Source organism: Cottoperca gobio, chromosome 10, assembly GCF_900634415.1.
Source record: "Cottoperca gobio chromosome 10, fCotGob3.1, whole genome shotgun sequence".
Classification (NCBI taxonomy): Eukaryota; Metazoa; Chordata; class Actinopteri; order Perciformes; family Bovichtidae; genus Cottoperca; species Cottoperca gobio.
In genome coordinates, this window is record NC_041364.1 from 15,049,976 (window position 1) to 15,067,282 (window position 17,307).

The following is a 17,307-nucleotide window of genomic DNA, read 5'->3' on the forward strand; positions in this document are numbered from 1 at the left end:
AACACTCTCAATTCCAGAAGAAAGAGTTAATTCCTCCCCCATCTTTACTATGACCAAACTCCAGTCCGCCAGGTGGCGCTAACGCCCTCTGTGTTAGCGGCCAACCTCCGCCAGTATAAAAAGGAAGGACACAACAATTATATTAGGAGACATTTGAGAAACAGGAAGGTAAGTCTCAATGTCACGATTTTTACAGTGTAGTTTTGCTTACATTAGCTTTACGATACAAATATCTCCGATTTGTGTGAGATATATGTGCTTTATTGTAGTCGGATGGACCTAAATGTTGGCCTCTTTGGATTAAACGACCATGTTAACATGCCAGTCAAGAAAGCTTTTCAAGGACCCTAGCAGCTAACTGTTAGCCTACTGGAGCTAGTTGACGACACTTAGCTATCACAGCTAACCAGTCGATTGTTTTGTGGTTTCTCTATTGTGTATTTATATAATCTGGCACCTGAATCGACCTGATGAATAACATTATTACGCTTTTACTAACGTTACACATGCACTCTTAAGTTACTGTAACATATGTTTAAAAAGGTTGAGCCGGTTTGTTTTTAAATTATTACTGTCATTAACCAAATCTTTAGACATTACACATGCATGTATTATTGCACAATAGCCAGCCAGTCATGCTAACATAAGTAAGACCAGTTTACCTTAAAGATCCGTATTCAATGTCAAACAGTCACATTCAGAGCCCCTGTTAGGTAACTGCGTATGTTTGTATTGCTATAATTATTACAGCTAATCTGTTCTGTATGAAAACAGACGGACCAAACTGTGAACCCCTTTTTGTATTTTGTTAACTTATTCACACGCACTAATAGTTAATCTGGAAACCAAGTAGTTGTTATTTAATAGTTGCATTAAACTGAGTGGTTGAATTGCCTAGATACATTAAAAATAAGTGTGCCTCTTTCTACCAAGATGCACAGAGCTGTGTCAGTGCCACTATACATTTTCCAACTATTTGCGTTTGATTATTTGCATTTAGTGCAATCAGGAAAATCATCTTATCTTTTTATGTAAATGTATTATTGTCTTTTCAGATCAGCTTTCTGGTAAACATGGGCCACCACTTCGGAGACTTGGCCAGGGTCAGGCATGTGATCACATACAGTCTGTCCCCCTTTGAGCAGAAGGCTTTCGCCAACTGCCTCTCCAAAGGAATCCCCAATGTGTGGAGAAGGTTCCGGGGCTCTTTCTTCAAAGTTGCCCCCTGTGAGTTTCTAAATTTAGCATCTGTCCATTTATGCAAGAGTCAACAATATTTTCTCTACTAGTCTAATCCTACTTTGCAAGCAAATATATATCTATATTTCTCATGTAGAGTCGTACCCTCTCCGATCTGCAGTCTGTTCTGAATATATATATATATATAGATAATCCTCGAGATCTCTATCTATATATGATCGAGAGAGAGAGATAGAGATCTCCTATCCTCTCTACCGCTATCTAGCTATATATATCCTCGATCTCGCGCTATCTCTATCTATATATATCCTCTATCTCGATCTATCATATATATCTGCGCTATCGCTCGCAGCCTATCTAGAAGAGCTCTCTATCCTATATATATCCTCTATCTCTATTATATCTATCGATCTATATATATCTCCTACTCTCTCGATCTCAGCTATCTATAGATATCTCTCAGCTCTCTCTATCTCTATCTATATATATCTCTCTATCTCTATCTATCTATATATATCCTCTATTCTCTCTATCTCTATCTATATATATCTCTCTATCTCTATCTATCTATATATATCTCTCTATCTCTATCTATATATACTCTCTCTATCTCTATCTATCTATATATCTATCTATCTACAACTTAATATTGCTTGTTTTTTTTCACGATCACTGCAGAGATGGTATGTTATTTAATATAAAGATATATTGGTTTTAGGATTTTACTCGTGGCCTTTACTGCACAGCAAGGTGTGGCTAAAAACAATTAAATGTAGTGAAGGACGTTTTGCTAATTTGTTTTATAATCTTTCTTTTTCAGCATTGGTGGTCCTGTACGTGACATACACATGGGGCAACAGTGCCAATCAGGCCAGCAAGAGGAAGAATCCAGCAGACTTTGAGAATGACGTATAAAGTCCTGCCACCTCTTCTAAAAGCTGTCCAATGCTATTAATTCCAACTCTGTATGTTTTACCAATAAAGGCAAAAAATATTTACGTGAAATTGGTCTTTGATTGATTTCAGTCAGCCATCTCTTTGTGATTGGATTAATGTTCATTCAATGTGTCAAATTAATGCTACTTGTTTACATTATATAATCCACATTTAGTGCTATAGTGATACGTCAATTAACAGAAAATTAAGCAGCCTATCGTTTTGATAATTGCTTGAATGTATCAAGCAAAAATGCATATGGTTGCTCCACAACTGCAATGTGATGATTTGCTACTTTTCTGATAATAAAAAGATTAAATATTGTGTTTTGGACTGTGGATGGAACAAACAAGTTGACAAAGAAGATACAGCCTTGGTATTTGGGAGTGTGATGAGCGTTTGTCACTATTGTGACATGTTAAAGACTAATGAAAAGATGAATCGATAATAATAAATGGTTGATGGTGATTTTTGGCAATTGGTCAACTTAAAAGCTAAATAGTCTAATTGGTGAGTAGAGTGATTTGAGAATAAATAAAATCACACTAAAGACACTTAAAAGTCAAGTGACTAAACATTTGCATTACAATTGGGCTTTTATGTTCCACTGGAAGATGGGGTTTCACAGCTTTAGATACAGTGAAGGAAATAAGTATTTGATCCCTTGCCGATTTTGTAAGTTTGCCCACTTACAAAGAAATGAACAATCTATCATTTTAATGGTAGGTGTATTTTAACAGTGAGATACAGAATATCAAAAACGAAAATCCAGAAATTTACATCATACAAAAGATATAAATTGATTTGCATTTAATGGTGTGAAATAAGTATTTGATCCCCTTGCAAAACATGACTTAATACTTGGCCAGCACAGAGGTCAGACGTTTTTTGTAGTTGGTCACCAGGTTTGCGCACATCTCAGGAGGGATTTTAGTCCACTCTTTGCAGATCCTCTCCAAATCCTTCAGGTTTCAAGGCTGATGTTTGGCAACTCGAAGTTTCAGCTCCCTCCACAGATTTTCTATAGGATTAAGGTCCGGAGACTGGCTAGGCCACTCCATCACCTTAATGTGCTTCTTCTTTAGCCACTCCTTTGTTGCCTTGGCTGTATGTTTTGGGTCATTGTTGGGCTGTAAGATCCATTCACGACCCATTTTCAGTGTCCTGGCTGAGGGAAGGAGGTTATTGGCCAAGATTGTATGGTACAGGGCCTCGTCCATCCTCCCCTCGATGCGATGAAGTCGCCTGTCCCCTTAGCAGAGAAACATCCCCAAAGCATAATGTTTCCACCTCCATCCTTGACAGTGGGGATGGTGTTCTTGGGGTTATAGTCAGCAATTCTCTTCCTCCAAACACGGCGTGTCGAGTTGATGCCAAAGTTCTCAATGTTGGTCTCATCTGACCACATCACCTTCTCGACGATTGATGGCCATTTTGTGTTTCTTCCATTTTTGAATAATCGCACCAACAGTTGTAGCCCATTCCAGCCTTGTGCCGGTCTACAGTCGTGTCCCTGATGTCCTTAGACAGCTCTTTGGTCTAAATTTATAGACTGTTAATTTCTTTGTAAGTGGGCAAACTTACAAAATCGGCAAGGGATCAAATACTTATTTCCTTCACTGTATATCTGAATCAGAAATACTTTATTGATCACTGTGGGGAAATTCTACAATAGAAATGTGTAAAAACAGAGAAATTCTAAGAGAAATAAGTATTTCAAAAGATGAGCAGTTATACTACAATATATCACAACAATAAGTATGGAAAAAGTGAAACTATAAATATGTAATATGTTTTTTTTTAAGTGTAAATAATACTGCGAATTTTAATCTATGATCGTGTTAAAATGCAGGAATAGCTTAAATAATACGAATAATAGTTTAAATGAACAGTATTAATGCAACAGTATTGAACAGCTGAATTATTGTACTGTTAAGTAAATCAGTATAACGGATATGGTAGTAGTAATATTGCGAAGAAATCTAAATAGCAGCTGTATGCGTTAGATTACTGCTGCTGTAATGACTTTCCTTGCCTGTAGAGGGCGCACGATAACAGCGTCTCGTGCTCTGCAGTCGGATGCTATTGGTTGGTGAGACAGAGAAAATTCTTGAACGTTCTCACTCATCAGCCGGCGCACCGCATGCTGCTACCCAGCTTCATGGAACAAGAACAAGGGTGTATCACCGTCCGCTGACTGAAACCCACTATAACTGCTGCTGTCACTTTTTAGCACTGAATTATATTCCTGTTCTTCCTTGTAATTACTGTACTCTACACTGTTCAGTTAGCTAGAGAATATGTCAGTTGTCGGATTTGACGTCGGGTTCTTGAACTGCTATGTAGCGGTAGCCAGAGCCGGGGGGATTGAAACTGTCGCTAATGAATACAGCGATCGATGTACACCGTAAGTACACTTAGATACATTATTGAGTATGATTTGTGTTGTATTATCTGCCCTGATAGCTGGTACAGAATGTGAACGAATTCCACTTTAGTTAATCATAATATTGGATTAAGCTAACATTGCTACGTAGCTAGTTAGCATGCTAACTGGTTTCACAACAGGAAACTGCATGCGACTGCTAAAGCTAATGCTAGCTAAAACGGAACCATTGTGAGCATAAAGAAATCCTGTTACTACTTCACGTTATGACATGCTTCTTGTGGTGTCTTGCTACAGTACCGTCGTCGAGATAAACTAAAGACTAATAATTTACCTGCTAAGTCAGGTGATGGATTTTTTTTTTTACTGCAGACATGAATGAGCGCATGATGGGAGGAGGCCGGATCGTGGCTGTCAAACGTCTTTATTAATTAATTGTACCTAAATCTCAGACCCATAATCCAAAAATGAACCATAAAGAATTATAGAATATATATTTGCAAACATTAAAAAAATATTACGTGTAAAAAAAACATAATCTAAATCAATTACCTTTTTTCTGCTGGTTTTAACTATTAACCCTATAAGAAGCGACATCGTTGTAGAAAAGAGAACTGACTTGTGTTTTCTGTTTTTAGAGCATGTGTTTCCTTTGGACCCCGGAGTCGATCGATCGGTGCTGCTGCAAAAAGCCAGGTATGCTTACATGGTACAGTGGCGGGACACTGGATACATGATCACTAACCTGTCAAAAGAGGGACCTCTTTTTCCATAGTGCGTTATGAGCACAAACAACACTAGGCATGGGTACAGCACACATCAAATTCAGCACAAACATAGAGCAAGTCATTAAGATATAATAAACAGGAAGGCACTCCAAAATGTGAGAACAAGTAACAACCAGCCAACATGTTTCAGCCTTTTAAAAAAAAATGGCTTTTTAATAATAACTTTCTTATTGTTACTTGTTCTTATATTTTGGAGTACCTTCCTGTTCATCCTGCTTTTCCCCGTTTTCCAAGAGCACCCAACACATCTTTGATCTACGGTTGAGTATACAGATTAACCCGTTCTCTTTTTTTGCTTAGGTATGCGAGTGTTTAATGGAGAGTTTATTTTAATTTTTTTACAGATCGTCACAAACTGCAAGAACACAGTCCAAGGTTTCAAGCGGTTTCATGGCAGGGCGTTTTCGGATCCCTATGTGCATCGCCTCAAAAACAGTTTGGTCTATGATATTGCACAAATGCCCACAGGAACAACTGGCATCAAGGTAAGGAAATAACCAGAAAAAGTCACGGTTAGTTAAGGTGAAATTATATTAATGTTTACTAACTGCCCAGACACGCTGGATATACCTACTAATTACTCTTCTAAGATTTAATATGCACTCTAAGAGACATGTAATGACTCTCATATCTTGTTATCGCTTGGCCAGCCAACTCAAATAATGATCAACCTGCCTGCATGGAGAAGGGTTTTTATTCAGTACAAAAACCACGTTTCAAAGTGACTCATTGGGGCAGAGATAATAAAGAAACTGATAACAACTGATCATTTTCGAAGACTGCACACCTGAAGTAGTTTAGTAGATGTCTAATCAGGCAGGTTAACTGAAAACACTTTAACTTTAAACAAAACATGTTTCTTCTTTTTTTGCAATAATATCAAAATGTTAATATAGTAAATGCAATACAATAATATACATACAAATAATATTACACAGCATGATTTTAAATGGATACAATTGCAGCTATTGTTTGTTAAAGTTATTTATGATACATTTTTTCATTCAGACATGATTATCTTTTGTGTTTGGAAGACCAAATAAGTTTCTTTTTTTTCTGTTCTGTGGTGTCTGTTTGGCACATTGAGTTTTCAGACACAGTTTGAATACTAACAAGCACTCAAGACATGTAGATGATGAACCCATGATGCAGCACACGTGTGCATCTTTATGTAGTGAAATGTCTGTCTGTCATCGCAAGTACAAGGGATACTGCTAACACTTACTGAGAGATGTTGGTACCTGAGAACATTGGTTACAATCAATGTTAAATGAACTGTGCACGTTTGGAAATGTGCTTTATTGTTAGGTGTAATATTAGTTTTTACATTTAGAGCAATGTAACAATCTTTTCATGTCTGACCATTTTTAAAGGTGATGTACATGGAGGAAGAGAAGGTGTTCAGCATTGAACAGGTCACCGCCATGCTGCTGACCAAGCTGAAGGAGACTGCGGAACAAGCTCTCAAGAAGCCTGTGGCGGACTGTGTTGTGTCTGTGAGTATTACATATAACTGCACAGTTTTTGATGCTGTCCTTGAACGTGATAAGTAGAGGGGCAAAATATGTAGTATAGTGTGTGTGCGTATATATAATATAGTCCTGGCCAGCATAAAAAAGGTTAAATGCTCCACCCACACAGGTGTTTTAACTAGGGCTGTATCGAATAGTTGAAGCTTCATTCATAACATTGACATTCAAATTCTGAATCAACATTCAAATGCTGCGCAGCTTTTATTTTTTTCTTCATGTCTGTTCATTCTGTTTTAAACCTGGTATTTTCTACACATTTGCAGATAAAAATAATATTATTATTTACTATTACTATTTGTCAAATTAGATTCTAGTGGTGGCTGCGAAGGATTGTTTCAGCCTCGTGTGATCCAAACATTTCCAAAAACTCCAGACCCCCGAAGTCAAAATGTATTGATAAATGTAATAATTTCCAAAATATTCTGCTTCAATCCATGTGTTTGTGTTTAGTCATTCAAAAAAGACATTTTCAGTGTAGTCAAATAAACCGTTGGCTCTGCTGCTAACTCATAGACTAACTCATTTAATCAGATTAATCACTTTATTCAAATTGAGGATCTTATTTGAGGATACATTTTTTTTGGGAGATGACATTATAAAATATGACGACGGACACTCAAAGCTTCAAATGTAAAGAAAAAAGACATTCGGTACTGCCCTAGTTTAGCTAGTTTAACTTCAGCCTGACTAGAGGTCTAATCAGAGAAGTACATTGAGAACACTTAGTTAAAATATGAATCTATTTCAAATGCTCTTCTATTGTCACCAGGTTCCCTGCTACTACACTGATGCTGAGAGGAGATCAGTAGTGGATGCTGCTCAGATTGCTGGTCTCAACTGCCTGAGGCTCATGAATGAGACGACTGCAGGTCTGTACAAGTTTTTTTTGGGGCAGGGCTTGGACAAGGATGTGCATTTTACTGTTTGTTGACATTAGCTGCCAAAAGGCACACTTTGATATTGATTCCAGTAGATGTTTACATCTTTAATAATGTAATAATGTTCCTTCCAGTTGCATTGGCGTATGGGATCTACAAACAAGATCTCCCTGCTCCGGAAGAGAAGCCCAGGAATGTGGTATTTGTGGACTTGGGCCATTCTGGATACCAGACATCAGTGTGCGCCTTCAATAAGGGCAAAGTCAAGGTATGTAGCTAAATAAACACGCAGAACATTTATTATCAATCGACCTGAGGCGTTGTTTCATTGCTTCAACGCTCTCTTGGCCTCCTCTCCTTGTCTCGCAGGTCCTTGCTACAGCTTGTGACCCAGAGTTGGGAGGAAAGGACTTTGATGAAGTATTGGTGAAGCACTTCTGTGGGGATTTTGGCAAGAGGTACAAGCTTGATGTCAAGACAAAGCCCAGGGCTCTGGTCAGGCTTTACCAGGAGTGTGAAAAACTCAAACGAGTGATGAGTGCCAACTGCTCTGACCTGCCACTTAACATTGAGTGCTTCATGAATGACATTGATGTCTCTGGAAAATTGAACAGGTAGACCGACAAGAAATAATTTGTTGCTTTTAGTATCACGTTTCTTCTCTACTGTGTCTTATTTTACATTTAATTTTAACACTTAAGTCATGTTGACCTTTTCTCTTGCACAAAGGGGTCAGTTTGAAGAGATGGCAGTTGATATTTTGGCCCAGGTTGAGGCTCCACTGCAGAGTCTGCTGGACCAAACCAGTGAGTTAACTACTTTCTTATTAATCCAGTTAAAGAACTTAATGCATTCATGCTCCTTGGTCTTTGTGATGATAAAACTGTGTTGTTTTCCCCATAAGAACTGAAAAGGGAAGACATCTATGCAGTAGAGATCGTGGGGGGAGCTTCCAGGATCCCAGCTGTCAAAGAGAGAATCAGCAAATTCTTTGGGAAGGAGTTGAACACCACACTGAATTCTGACGAAGCTGTGGCCAGAGGATGTGCCCTGCAGGTATGTGGTGCTGCAGGAATGAGTCTGTAAAACTCGGAAATGAGTTGGCGTTTGCACTTCCGGTTCCCTCATCTTGAAGTAGATTTGGTATTTGGTTTGATGCCTTAAGTACGGACTGTGGTTAACACGAGCATAAAGAGATCTTAACGTTTTGTTCTACGACAGAAGATACGTCAGTAGATACCCCACTCGTGAGTTTTGAAGCTTTTACGTGTCTTGAAAAAGGCGGTTGCTAACAAGTGGCTAAATGAGACTAAAGAGGATGTTAGGGACATTAAGCGTCATCAGCTTTTTAAAAACATTAGTGTTCATTTGTGACCCTTCTGAACAGGTCATAAACTATTGTTTGCCACAGCCTGTTCTGCATGAATCAAATAGGAAAATCCCATTGGCTGTAATGCTGGTCTCCACCCCTCCCATTGCTTACCAGAAAGTGCTTAAATAAGCATCTGTTAAAGGGATTTTTGTTTTCATGTTAAACGTTTTTGTTATGACTGCGGCTCTCATTGAAAAACCTGTTTGTCTCCACAGTGTGCGATACTGTCACCTGCCTTCAAAGTGCGGGAATTCTCCATCACAGATGTTGTTTCTTATCCCATCTCCTTGAAGTGGCATTCTGCTGCAGAGGAAGGACTGAGGTAAAAAAAAAACCATCTGTTTTTGATCATTATCTAACCCTCCTAATCCCACCCCCTCCTATCTCTGGTCTTTATTTCAGATGTAATAATTATTATGAAATATTCCTTTGTTGCAGTGATTGCGAGGTATTTCCTATAAACCACGCAGCCCCTTTCTCCAAAGTGCTGACGTTCTACCGGAAAGAACCTTTTTCTTTGGATGCCTACTACAACAGCGCTAAGGACCTGCCCTACCCTGATCCCACCATTGGTAAGCAGCGCAAGCTTCTTAAGTGGCAACCAGGGGATAGAAAGACAAAACAAACATCCTTTCATGTTTCTGTCTAAGTGACAAATGGAAGTCTAATATTAACTCTCCTTTTAGTAGATTTGATCCACAAACTCCTGAGAAAAATATCTGGGTTGATAAATTAATCAAATTACTGACCTCACCTCCCAAGACTAATAACATCAAGAGGAGTTTCGCTTGCCTAATTTTTGTTATTGCTGTGTTTTTTTTTTTTATTCCTTCCAGGTCAGTTCTTGATCCAGAAGGTTGTCCCACAGGCATCTGGAGAGAGCTCCAAGGTGAAAGTGAAGGTGCGAGTGAACATCCATGGTATCTTCAGTGTGGCCAGCGCCTCCCTGGTTGAAGTGCAGAAGTGTGATGAGACAGAGGAACCCATGGAAACGGAACAGGTCAATGAAAAAGATGGAGAGGTAATTCAGCCACACAAGTGTATTTTATTTTCATCATAATATGTCATTTTACACCAAACACCAGATTAGTATTACTAAAGTACTATTTGTACTTCTGTTTTGAGACCAAACAAATTATTATTACTCCGGCAGAACAAGATGCAGACCGATCAGGATGAGCAGCAGGGTCAGGGAGAGGGTCCGAAAGAAGCAGAAGAGAAGACGCCCCGTGAGAATGAGGAGATGGAGGTAAGGTGCTCAATTTTTGTGGAAGAAGATTTGTCCTGTAGATTGTCTTAACAAGGAGATGCAATTCAATACAATAGCTCACAATAAATGTGTTTTTGAGAAACTTATAATCAGTCTTTCATTCTCATGTTTGTAATTGGTGTTAGACATTTATAATACAGTATAATACCATACCACCACTTACGGCCTCAAAATAAGAGACACAATGTAGACGAAACTAAACTTTATGTTGGGTCATTGCATGTATTGAATCATTTTGAGTGGTATTTTGAATCTCAATACCTATGCTCCTACCTTTTTAGATTACCCCAGAGGAAGGCAAAGGCGAGAAGAAGTCCGACCAGCCTCCACAGGCCAAAAAGCCCAAAGTCAAAACAAAAGTGGTCGATCTTCCAATTGAAAACGCTCCACAGTGGCAGCTAGCTGATGACATGCTCAATCTTTTTGTAGAAAATGAGGTAACTGAACTTTCATTCATCACATGCACAGTACACATTACAAAATCCACCCATCCTTTGTTACTTGATCTATTTTGAAGTGTTCAGCGGTTACAGTTGCTGTTTGGATTCTCTTCAGGGAAAGATGATTATGCAGGACAAACTGGAGAAGGAGAGGAATGACGCCAAGAATTACGTGGAGGAGTACGTGTACGAGATGAGGGACAAACTACATGGCATGCTGGAGAAGTTTGTCGGTGAATCTGTGAGTAAACGGTCACTCCTGGCTTATTGTAAAGTGATCAAAGTAAGCATCTTTATAATCACGGTCCAACAGATTTGGTTTCCTTTTTTACGTATTATGAAATTCTTTTTATTTTAGGACCGAGATGCCCTCTCAATAAAACTGGAGGATACTGAAAACTGGCTGTATGAAGATGGGGAAGACCAACCCAAACAGGTGTACATTGATAAACTGGCTGAGATCAAGGTAATTATTGCTATAGTATTATCTTTTATTCCCTTATCTTTTATTTGGTTGAAATTTAGATTTCTTGAACTGACATGTATACTGTGTCCGCTAAAGAAACTAGGCCAGCCCATCCAGGAGAGGTATACGGAGGCTGAAGTGAGACCTAAAGCATTTGAGGAGTTGGGAAAACAAGTCCAGCAGTACATGAAATTTGTGGAAGCGTACAAAATGAAGGTAAATCTAAAAGCTTTTTAAAATAGAATGCTGGCCTTTCAATTACAAATAAAAGTAATGAAGCCTGCGGTAATAAGTAACACTACTTTTGTTATTTCCCTTTTTCGATTTCCAGGAGGAGCAGTATGACCATATAGATGAGGCAAATGTCAAGAAAGTGGACAAAATGGCCAGCGATGCAATGATGTGGATGAACAGCGCCATGAACCAGCAAAGCAAACAAAACTTGACGATGGATCCATCCGTCAAAGTAAAAGACATTCAAGCAAAAACAAGGGTGAGTGTCTACTACATTAGAACTTCAAAATACCAAAACACTAAGAAACGTGACGAGAATGCAGGACGTGTAAAATGAAGATGCAAGTTGCTTATGACGACTAGATTAGTAAATTCAAATTGTAGCCATTGGTGATGCTAAAGCAAATTTAATTTGATGGTTAGCTTCACTCGTGTAGAATTCATTCTAACAACTAACTAAATTCTGCAACTAACAATTATTTTCATTTGTTGATTATTTTCTCGATTTAGTTGTTTGGTCTACAAAGTGTCAGAAAATGGTATAAAATATCCATCAGTGTTTCCCAAAGCCCAAGATAACGCCATCAAACGTCTTGTTTTGTCCACAACTCAAAGATATTAAGTTTACTGTCAAAGGAGTCAAGAAATCAGATAATATTCACACTTAAGAAAAAAATTGAAATTACTTAAACTGATTTAAACAATAATCCAAAGAAATTGGTGATTAATTGAATCCATTAATGTTTGTAGCTCTGATTTATTCAGCTGTTTATTACTCCTTCATGCACATGTTGATGCAGAAATGTACCACTTTTTCATCATATGTTAGTGTTGCAACATGAGACACTGAGGTCAACGATCTACCAGCAACACATTAGTAACTCTGGTGCATATATAATCACTGGGCCAGGACCACACAACTATTTTAATAAAACCATTATTACATGTTGTGTCATTTTTCAGGAGCTGTTCTCTGCTTGTAACCCCATTGTGACCAAGCCCAAGCCCAAGGTAGAGCTTCCCAAGGAGGAGACTCCTGCAGAGGAGAACGGGCCTGTCAACGGACAGGAGAAACCCCAGGAAGAACCTGCAGACAAGGGAACAACTGAGAACACAGGCACCTCAGAAACCACAGAAAACAAGCCTGATATGGACCTTGATTAAAGCAGCTTAGCACCCCTTTAAGCAAAGCTGAACGGGAGCTGGTTGTTTCAGATTGAGATGCAGCCTGGGTTTATATCAGAGCAGGTAAAGTGTTTTCAGGAATTGCACTCCAGTCAAAAGCAGGCAGGGTGATTAGCACACTGAGCCCAGCTCCTGGTGGTATCTGTCTTATGACATAGCATGCCCTCTCTCTTTCTGGATGACATAAATCTAAAGCCAGCCGCAATAAGCCTGTTTGACAATGAGCGCTGTACACATAATGGTATTTATTTCTGTTGTGTGCCCTGTAAGTGTTCTGGTTTGTGTCACTATGGTTTTAATAAAGTTATTGAAAATCACTTGTAGCATCTTTTATTACTGAGGTCAAATATACCCATGGTTTCACAAAAGCATTCCTCTTGCCCAGCTACCAACAAAGACACAGCTCATGTTTTCAAGTCCATATTTTTGGAGGTTTTGATGACATGACAGGAGTTTAAAGTCCACATTAAACTCATATTATGCATATATTTAAGAGGTTAGTTATAACGCCACATAATGTAAATTGGTACGAATTTACAAATCAAATCAAATTTATTTGTATAGCCCAATATCACAAATTATACATGTGTCTCAGTGTGCTTTACAGACTGTACAGGTTACGACACCCTCTGTCCTTAGACCCTCACATCGCACAAGGAAAAGCTTCCTAAAAGAAACCCCATAATTAAAGGGGGAAAATGGAAGAAACCTCAGGGAGAGACTGAGGAGGGATCCCTCTCCCAGGACGGACAGACGTGCAATAGATGTCGTGTGTACAGGATAAACATAGTACAAATAAAACATTTGACAGAAATGATGTAGTGTTGGAAAAAAAAAGAAAGTTTGGATGAATCCAGGACAATTAAATTTAACAGTAAAATTAACTGTTTTTTATATATTTGTTGTAGCTATGTGTTGAAATTGTTAACTTTAAGGGCCAAATGTGAACCCGATAAGGTTAGAAGGCATTGTTTGTATGTAAATGTGGCCGACTCTGTTTATTGTGTGTAACTGTAGCAACCACTTAATGTTCTGCTCGTTTCTGTTAAATATATAATTCTCGCTGTCTTCATACAAATACGTACACAGCTTAAAACGACTGCAATGTTTGTTAAAAGCTTTTAACGTCTGTAAACTACTCGACAGAAGTTTTTGGTTATTTCAGTGCATTAAAACAGCACTCTCATTTCTCAGATCAAATTAGCTACGCAGCTAGCTTACTAGCTAACATTAGCTGATGTTCAGTGGACGTCACCTCCGCGTTGAGCGCTGTTTCCATCCAACAGCAGAAATCACATGATCTCCCTGATCCTGTCTGCTGCGAGTAAAAGCTACAAATACACTCCAAGGTAAAGTGTACACAATAACTATTTTCTTTTGTGGATTGTGTTTAATGACATCAATACTATAGTGAACGTTTTGGTCACAATTCGCGTTTGCGTCAAAAGTTGACTTTTTATTTTGCCGCTTGAGCAATAACGCACTTATCTTTATTTACTGTCGCTGCATGGCAGTTACCTTGATGAGGCTAAAGTCTGAATAAGGTGTGCTTTGTCCTGAATTACTTCAAGGCTGAGATACTTAAGACAAGCAACCCTTTCTTCTCTTCTACTTTCTTTCTCCAGGACGATGAAGCTGATCATCCTCAATGACTACGACCAGGCGAGCGAGTGGGCTGCAAAGTACATCAGAAATAAGATTTTACTGTTCAGACCTGCCCCGGACAGATATTTCACCCTGGGGCTTCCTACAGGTGAGTAGGAGCACGTAACCCCGCACAGCTTTGTTTATTTGTTTCAGAATTTTGTGCTGGAGATGCTTTGTTATAGTGTGTAAAATAGTGTTACATATATATATGTCAACAACCCCCCCTCACGTCAACTGATCAGTTTCAGTGGCGGAAATAGCCATCAGGCACAAATGCTCAAATTATGCTTAAATGGGAACATGTATTAATAAAGTTGTTTAAATCGAAAGTCAAAGTAGCCTACTTATATTCTAGCAGACTGTAATGGACCTGTAAGAACTAAATGTTTTAGCGTGTCTTCACCATGCACATTGGGACAATGGCTACATCATATTTGGGACATTACAGTCTTGCTTGTAAAGTCTATATTGCAAAGAGCCTTGCATGCATTTGGTGGGGTAAAAAATGCAATAATTTCCTCTGAAACATTCAAGTGTAAGGAGAAGAAACTGAAATTCTCAACTACTGTGACTCAAAATATATTGCCCATGTAAATACCATACTTTCCCACTCCGTTACTTTTGCTTTGTAAACTTTTGACTGTCTTCAGGAAGCACCCCTCTGGGTTGTTACAAGAAACTGATCGAGTACTACAAGACAGGACAAATCTCATTCCAGTATGTCAAAACCTTCAACATGGATGAATATGTGGGTAAGTCGACATTATTACATTATTTCCCCCCGAATAAAATGCTTACACATTGAGGAATTCTTGAAAGCTGTGATCTTGCTAAATAAACTGTCACAAAATCCTGTATAGGAATTCCCAGAGATCACCCTGAGAGCTACCACTCCTTCATGTGGAATAACTTCTTCAAGCACATAGACATAAAAGCAGAGAACACCCACATCCTGGATGGCAACGTTGTGGACCTGCAAGCTGAGTGTGCAGCCTTTGAGGAAAAGATAACAGATGCTGGGGGGATCGAGCTCTTTGTCGGAGGTCAGGAGGTCACAGTGTTGTTAATAAACATTATATAAACAACTAATAATTTCATATTTGTGCTCAACACCATTCTGGTAGCGACAGCAGAATTAAAACTACCCCTCCTGTCCTGTCAGGTATTGGACCAGATGGCCACATTGCCTTCAATGAGCCTGGTTCAAGTCTGGTTTCCAGGACGAGGGTGAAGACCCTGGCAAAGGACACGATCATGGCTAATGCCAGATTCTTTGATGGGGATCTCTCAAAGGTGCCCACCATGGCACTGACTGTGGGAGTGGGCACTGTCATGGATTCAAAAGAGGTTAGAAGCCTAGATGAATGTCAACCATTCTGTCCTGTTTCTGAGCTCTGTATTTTGCTAATGCTTAATGTTTCTGCTAAATCTCCAGAACCAGAATATACCAGAACTTTGAGTTGCAGAACAGTGCAATGCTCAAAGATCTTATCATCTTACTGATGCACAAAGAAAACACACCAATTGCGAGTTTCTCTTGCTCAGTCACACCTGAGTTCACATTTAAAACTTCTTCTCAGGTCATGATTCTCATCACCGGAGCACACAAGGCATTTGCTTTATACAAAGCTATAGAGGAAGGTGTGAATCACATGTGGACAGTGTCTGCGTTCCAGCAGCACCCACAGACTGTTTTTGTATGTGACGAAGACGCCACCCTGGAACTGCGGGTCAAAACTGTAAAGTACTTCAAAGGTGAGACTAAAGCACAAAAAGCTACAGTGCTTCTGTATTTCACTTTAATTCATTTGCAATCCAGGTTGCAATAAGCAAACATATTTGTAAAACATGCATGAATCACAGAAAACATGCTGATCCTTGCTCTTTCTTTAGGGATGTTGCATGTGCACAACAAGCTGGTGGAGCTACCTCCCTCAGTGCCGAAGAAGAACTGAGTAGATATTGTCCAAATGTTTTTTAAACTTTACACTCCAATGATTCCTTTATCTTCTGGCGGAGATACATTGGTAAACATCAAGCAGTGCTTGGAGTTTACCTCAAATACTTGTTGTAGACAATCAGGTGCTATTCAGGTTTTCATGTGATTGCTTCTCATTTGTTCTTTTTAATAAAGTGCATTTAACTTTTAATCTCTGTTTCTCTGTGTGTGATTGGGGATTGTCAATGCTGTGCTCCAGTCTGATCCTCCTGTCACATGACAACATGGAACAACTAATGTGGCCTTTAAGTGCTCCTTGTAAGCATCTATCTTCCTGCTTTGTGCTGTAAGCTAATGTTGATTTTACTCTACTACATTTATCTGACAGCTATAGTTAGTGCTTAGCTTACTGTTATTTTTTTAAATAAACAAACTATATGTTCATCTTATAAAATATGATGCATTGTCCATTAATGAATTACCCAATGAAGCAGTTTTCTACACTTTTAAGAACTACCGAATTAAAATGCATTACCATCAATATTGGTAATAATAACATAATTTAGACATTAACATAACATTGGCTAAGGGAACCATTTTGCAGTGATATTTTACTTCAAGTTCTTTAATTATCATGTACAACACCAGGCTTGGATTTCAGGCTCCCTCCAACAAAGCTTGTTAAAAAATATATACAAAGTGATAATCACACGAGAAAAGCAATATGAGAATCTAAGACATAAAATAGTGTTAAAATACAGGACCAAACTTTATACATAAAAAATATAAAATAATATACATTTGTGGTAGACAGTATTTCAAATGGATAAACTGAATGTAAACAGGAATGTAGTAAATGTATATGAATAATCAGAAGTAATAAATATATATACAGTTGTAAACTGTTTGTAAAACAGTGAGGAGTATATAGAGGTAAAGAGCTTTTCATACTTGAAGTACATTTGCTAATAATACAGTTTTCAATTCAGGACTTTTACTTGTAACTGTCAGTAATTTTACATTGTTGTATTTCA

General features: G+C 38.5%; 3 protein-coding genes across 3 annotated transcripts; all 3 read left to right on the forward strand.

The window, feature by feature from the left end:
* The first annotated feature begins 59 nt into the window (after positions 1–59).
* On the forward strand, positions 60–2,205 carry uqcrq (ubiquinol-cytochrome c reductase, complex III subunit VII). Its single transcript, XM_029441698.1, has 3 exons — positions 60–168; positions 1,056–1,227; positions 2,021–2,205. Exons 2-3 carry the CDS (start codon positions 1,074–1,076, stop codon positions 2,113–2,115), a joined length of 249 nt encoding a protein of 82 aa, XP_029297558.1. The 5' UTR covers positions 60–168; positions 1,056–1,073; the 3' UTR covers positions 2,116–2,205.
* Positions 2,206–4,241: 2,036 nt separating this feature from the next.
* Positions 4,242–13,004, forward strand: hspa4b (heat shock protein 4b). Its single transcript, XM_029442040.1, has 19 exons — positions 4,242–4,543; positions 5,161–5,218; positions 5,655–5,795; positions 6,684–6,806; positions 7,612–7,711; positions 7,855–7,988; positions 8,090–8,334; positions 8,450–8,526; positions 8,625–8,776; positions 9,308–9,414; positions 9,531–9,664; positions 9,929–10,113; positions 10,246–10,341; positions 10,644–10,799; positions 10,918–11,043; positions 11,161–11,268; positions 11,365–11,484; positions 11,600–11,761; positions 12,466–13,004. The coding sequence occupies exons 1-19, from the start codon at positions 4,437–4,439 to the stop codon at positions 12,664–12,666; spliced, it is 2,532 nt and encodes an 843-aa protein (XP_029297900.1). The 5' UTR covers positions 4,242–4,436; the 3' UTR covers positions 12,667–13,004.
* Positions 13,005–13,916: 912 nt separating this feature from the next.
* gnpda1 (glucosamine-6-phosphate deaminase 1) lies at positions 13,917–16,484 on the forward strand. The gene is made up of 7 exons (XM_029441319.1): positions 13,917–14,036; positions 14,313–14,440; positions 14,985–15,086; positions 15,195–15,377; positions 15,497–15,681; positions 15,915–16,089; positions 16,228–16,484. Exons 1-7 carry the CDS (start codon positions 13,984–13,986, stop codon positions 16,287–16,289), a joined length of 888 nt encoding a protein of 295 aa, XP_029297179.1. The 5' UTR covers positions 13,917–13,983; the 3' UTR covers positions 16,290–16,484.
* The last annotated feature ends 823 nt before the right edge of the window (positions 16,485–17,307 follow it).

Bases quoted from the DNA above. Each gene is read 5' to 3' on its own strand.
- uqcrq (XM_029441698.1), top strand. From the start codon at position 1,074: ATGGGCCACCACTTCGGAGACTTGGCCAGGGTCAGGCATGTGATCACA. The intron at 1,228-2,020 runs GTGAGTTTCTAA...TTTCTTTTTCAG, and splicing joins TTTCTTCAAAGTTGCCCCCT to CATTGGTGGTCCTGTACGTG.
- hspa4b (XM_029442040.1), top strand. From the start codon at position 4,437: ATGTCAGTTGTCGGATTTGACGTCGGGTTCTTGAACTGCTATGTAGCG. The intron at 5,219-5,654 runs GTATGCTTACAT...ATTTTTTTACAG, and splicing joins GTGCTGCTGCAAAAAGCCAG to ATCGTCACAAACTGCAAGAA. The intron at 11,485-11,599 runs GTAAATCTAAAA...TTCGATTTCCAG, and splicing joins TGGAAGCGTACAAAATGAAG to GAGGAGCAGTATGACCATAT.
- gnpda1 (XM_029441319.1), top strand. From the start codon at position 13,984: ATGATCTCCCTGATCCTGTCTGCTGCGAGTAAAAGCTACAAATACACT. The intron at 15,087-15,194 runs GTAAGTCGACAT...AATCCTGTATAG, and splicing joins CAACATGGATGAATATGTGG to GAATTCCCAGAGATCACCCT. The intron at 15,378-15,496 runs GTCAGGAGGTCA...CTGTCCTGTCAG, and splicing joins GATCGAGCTCTTTGTCGGAG to GTATTGGACCAGATGGCCAC.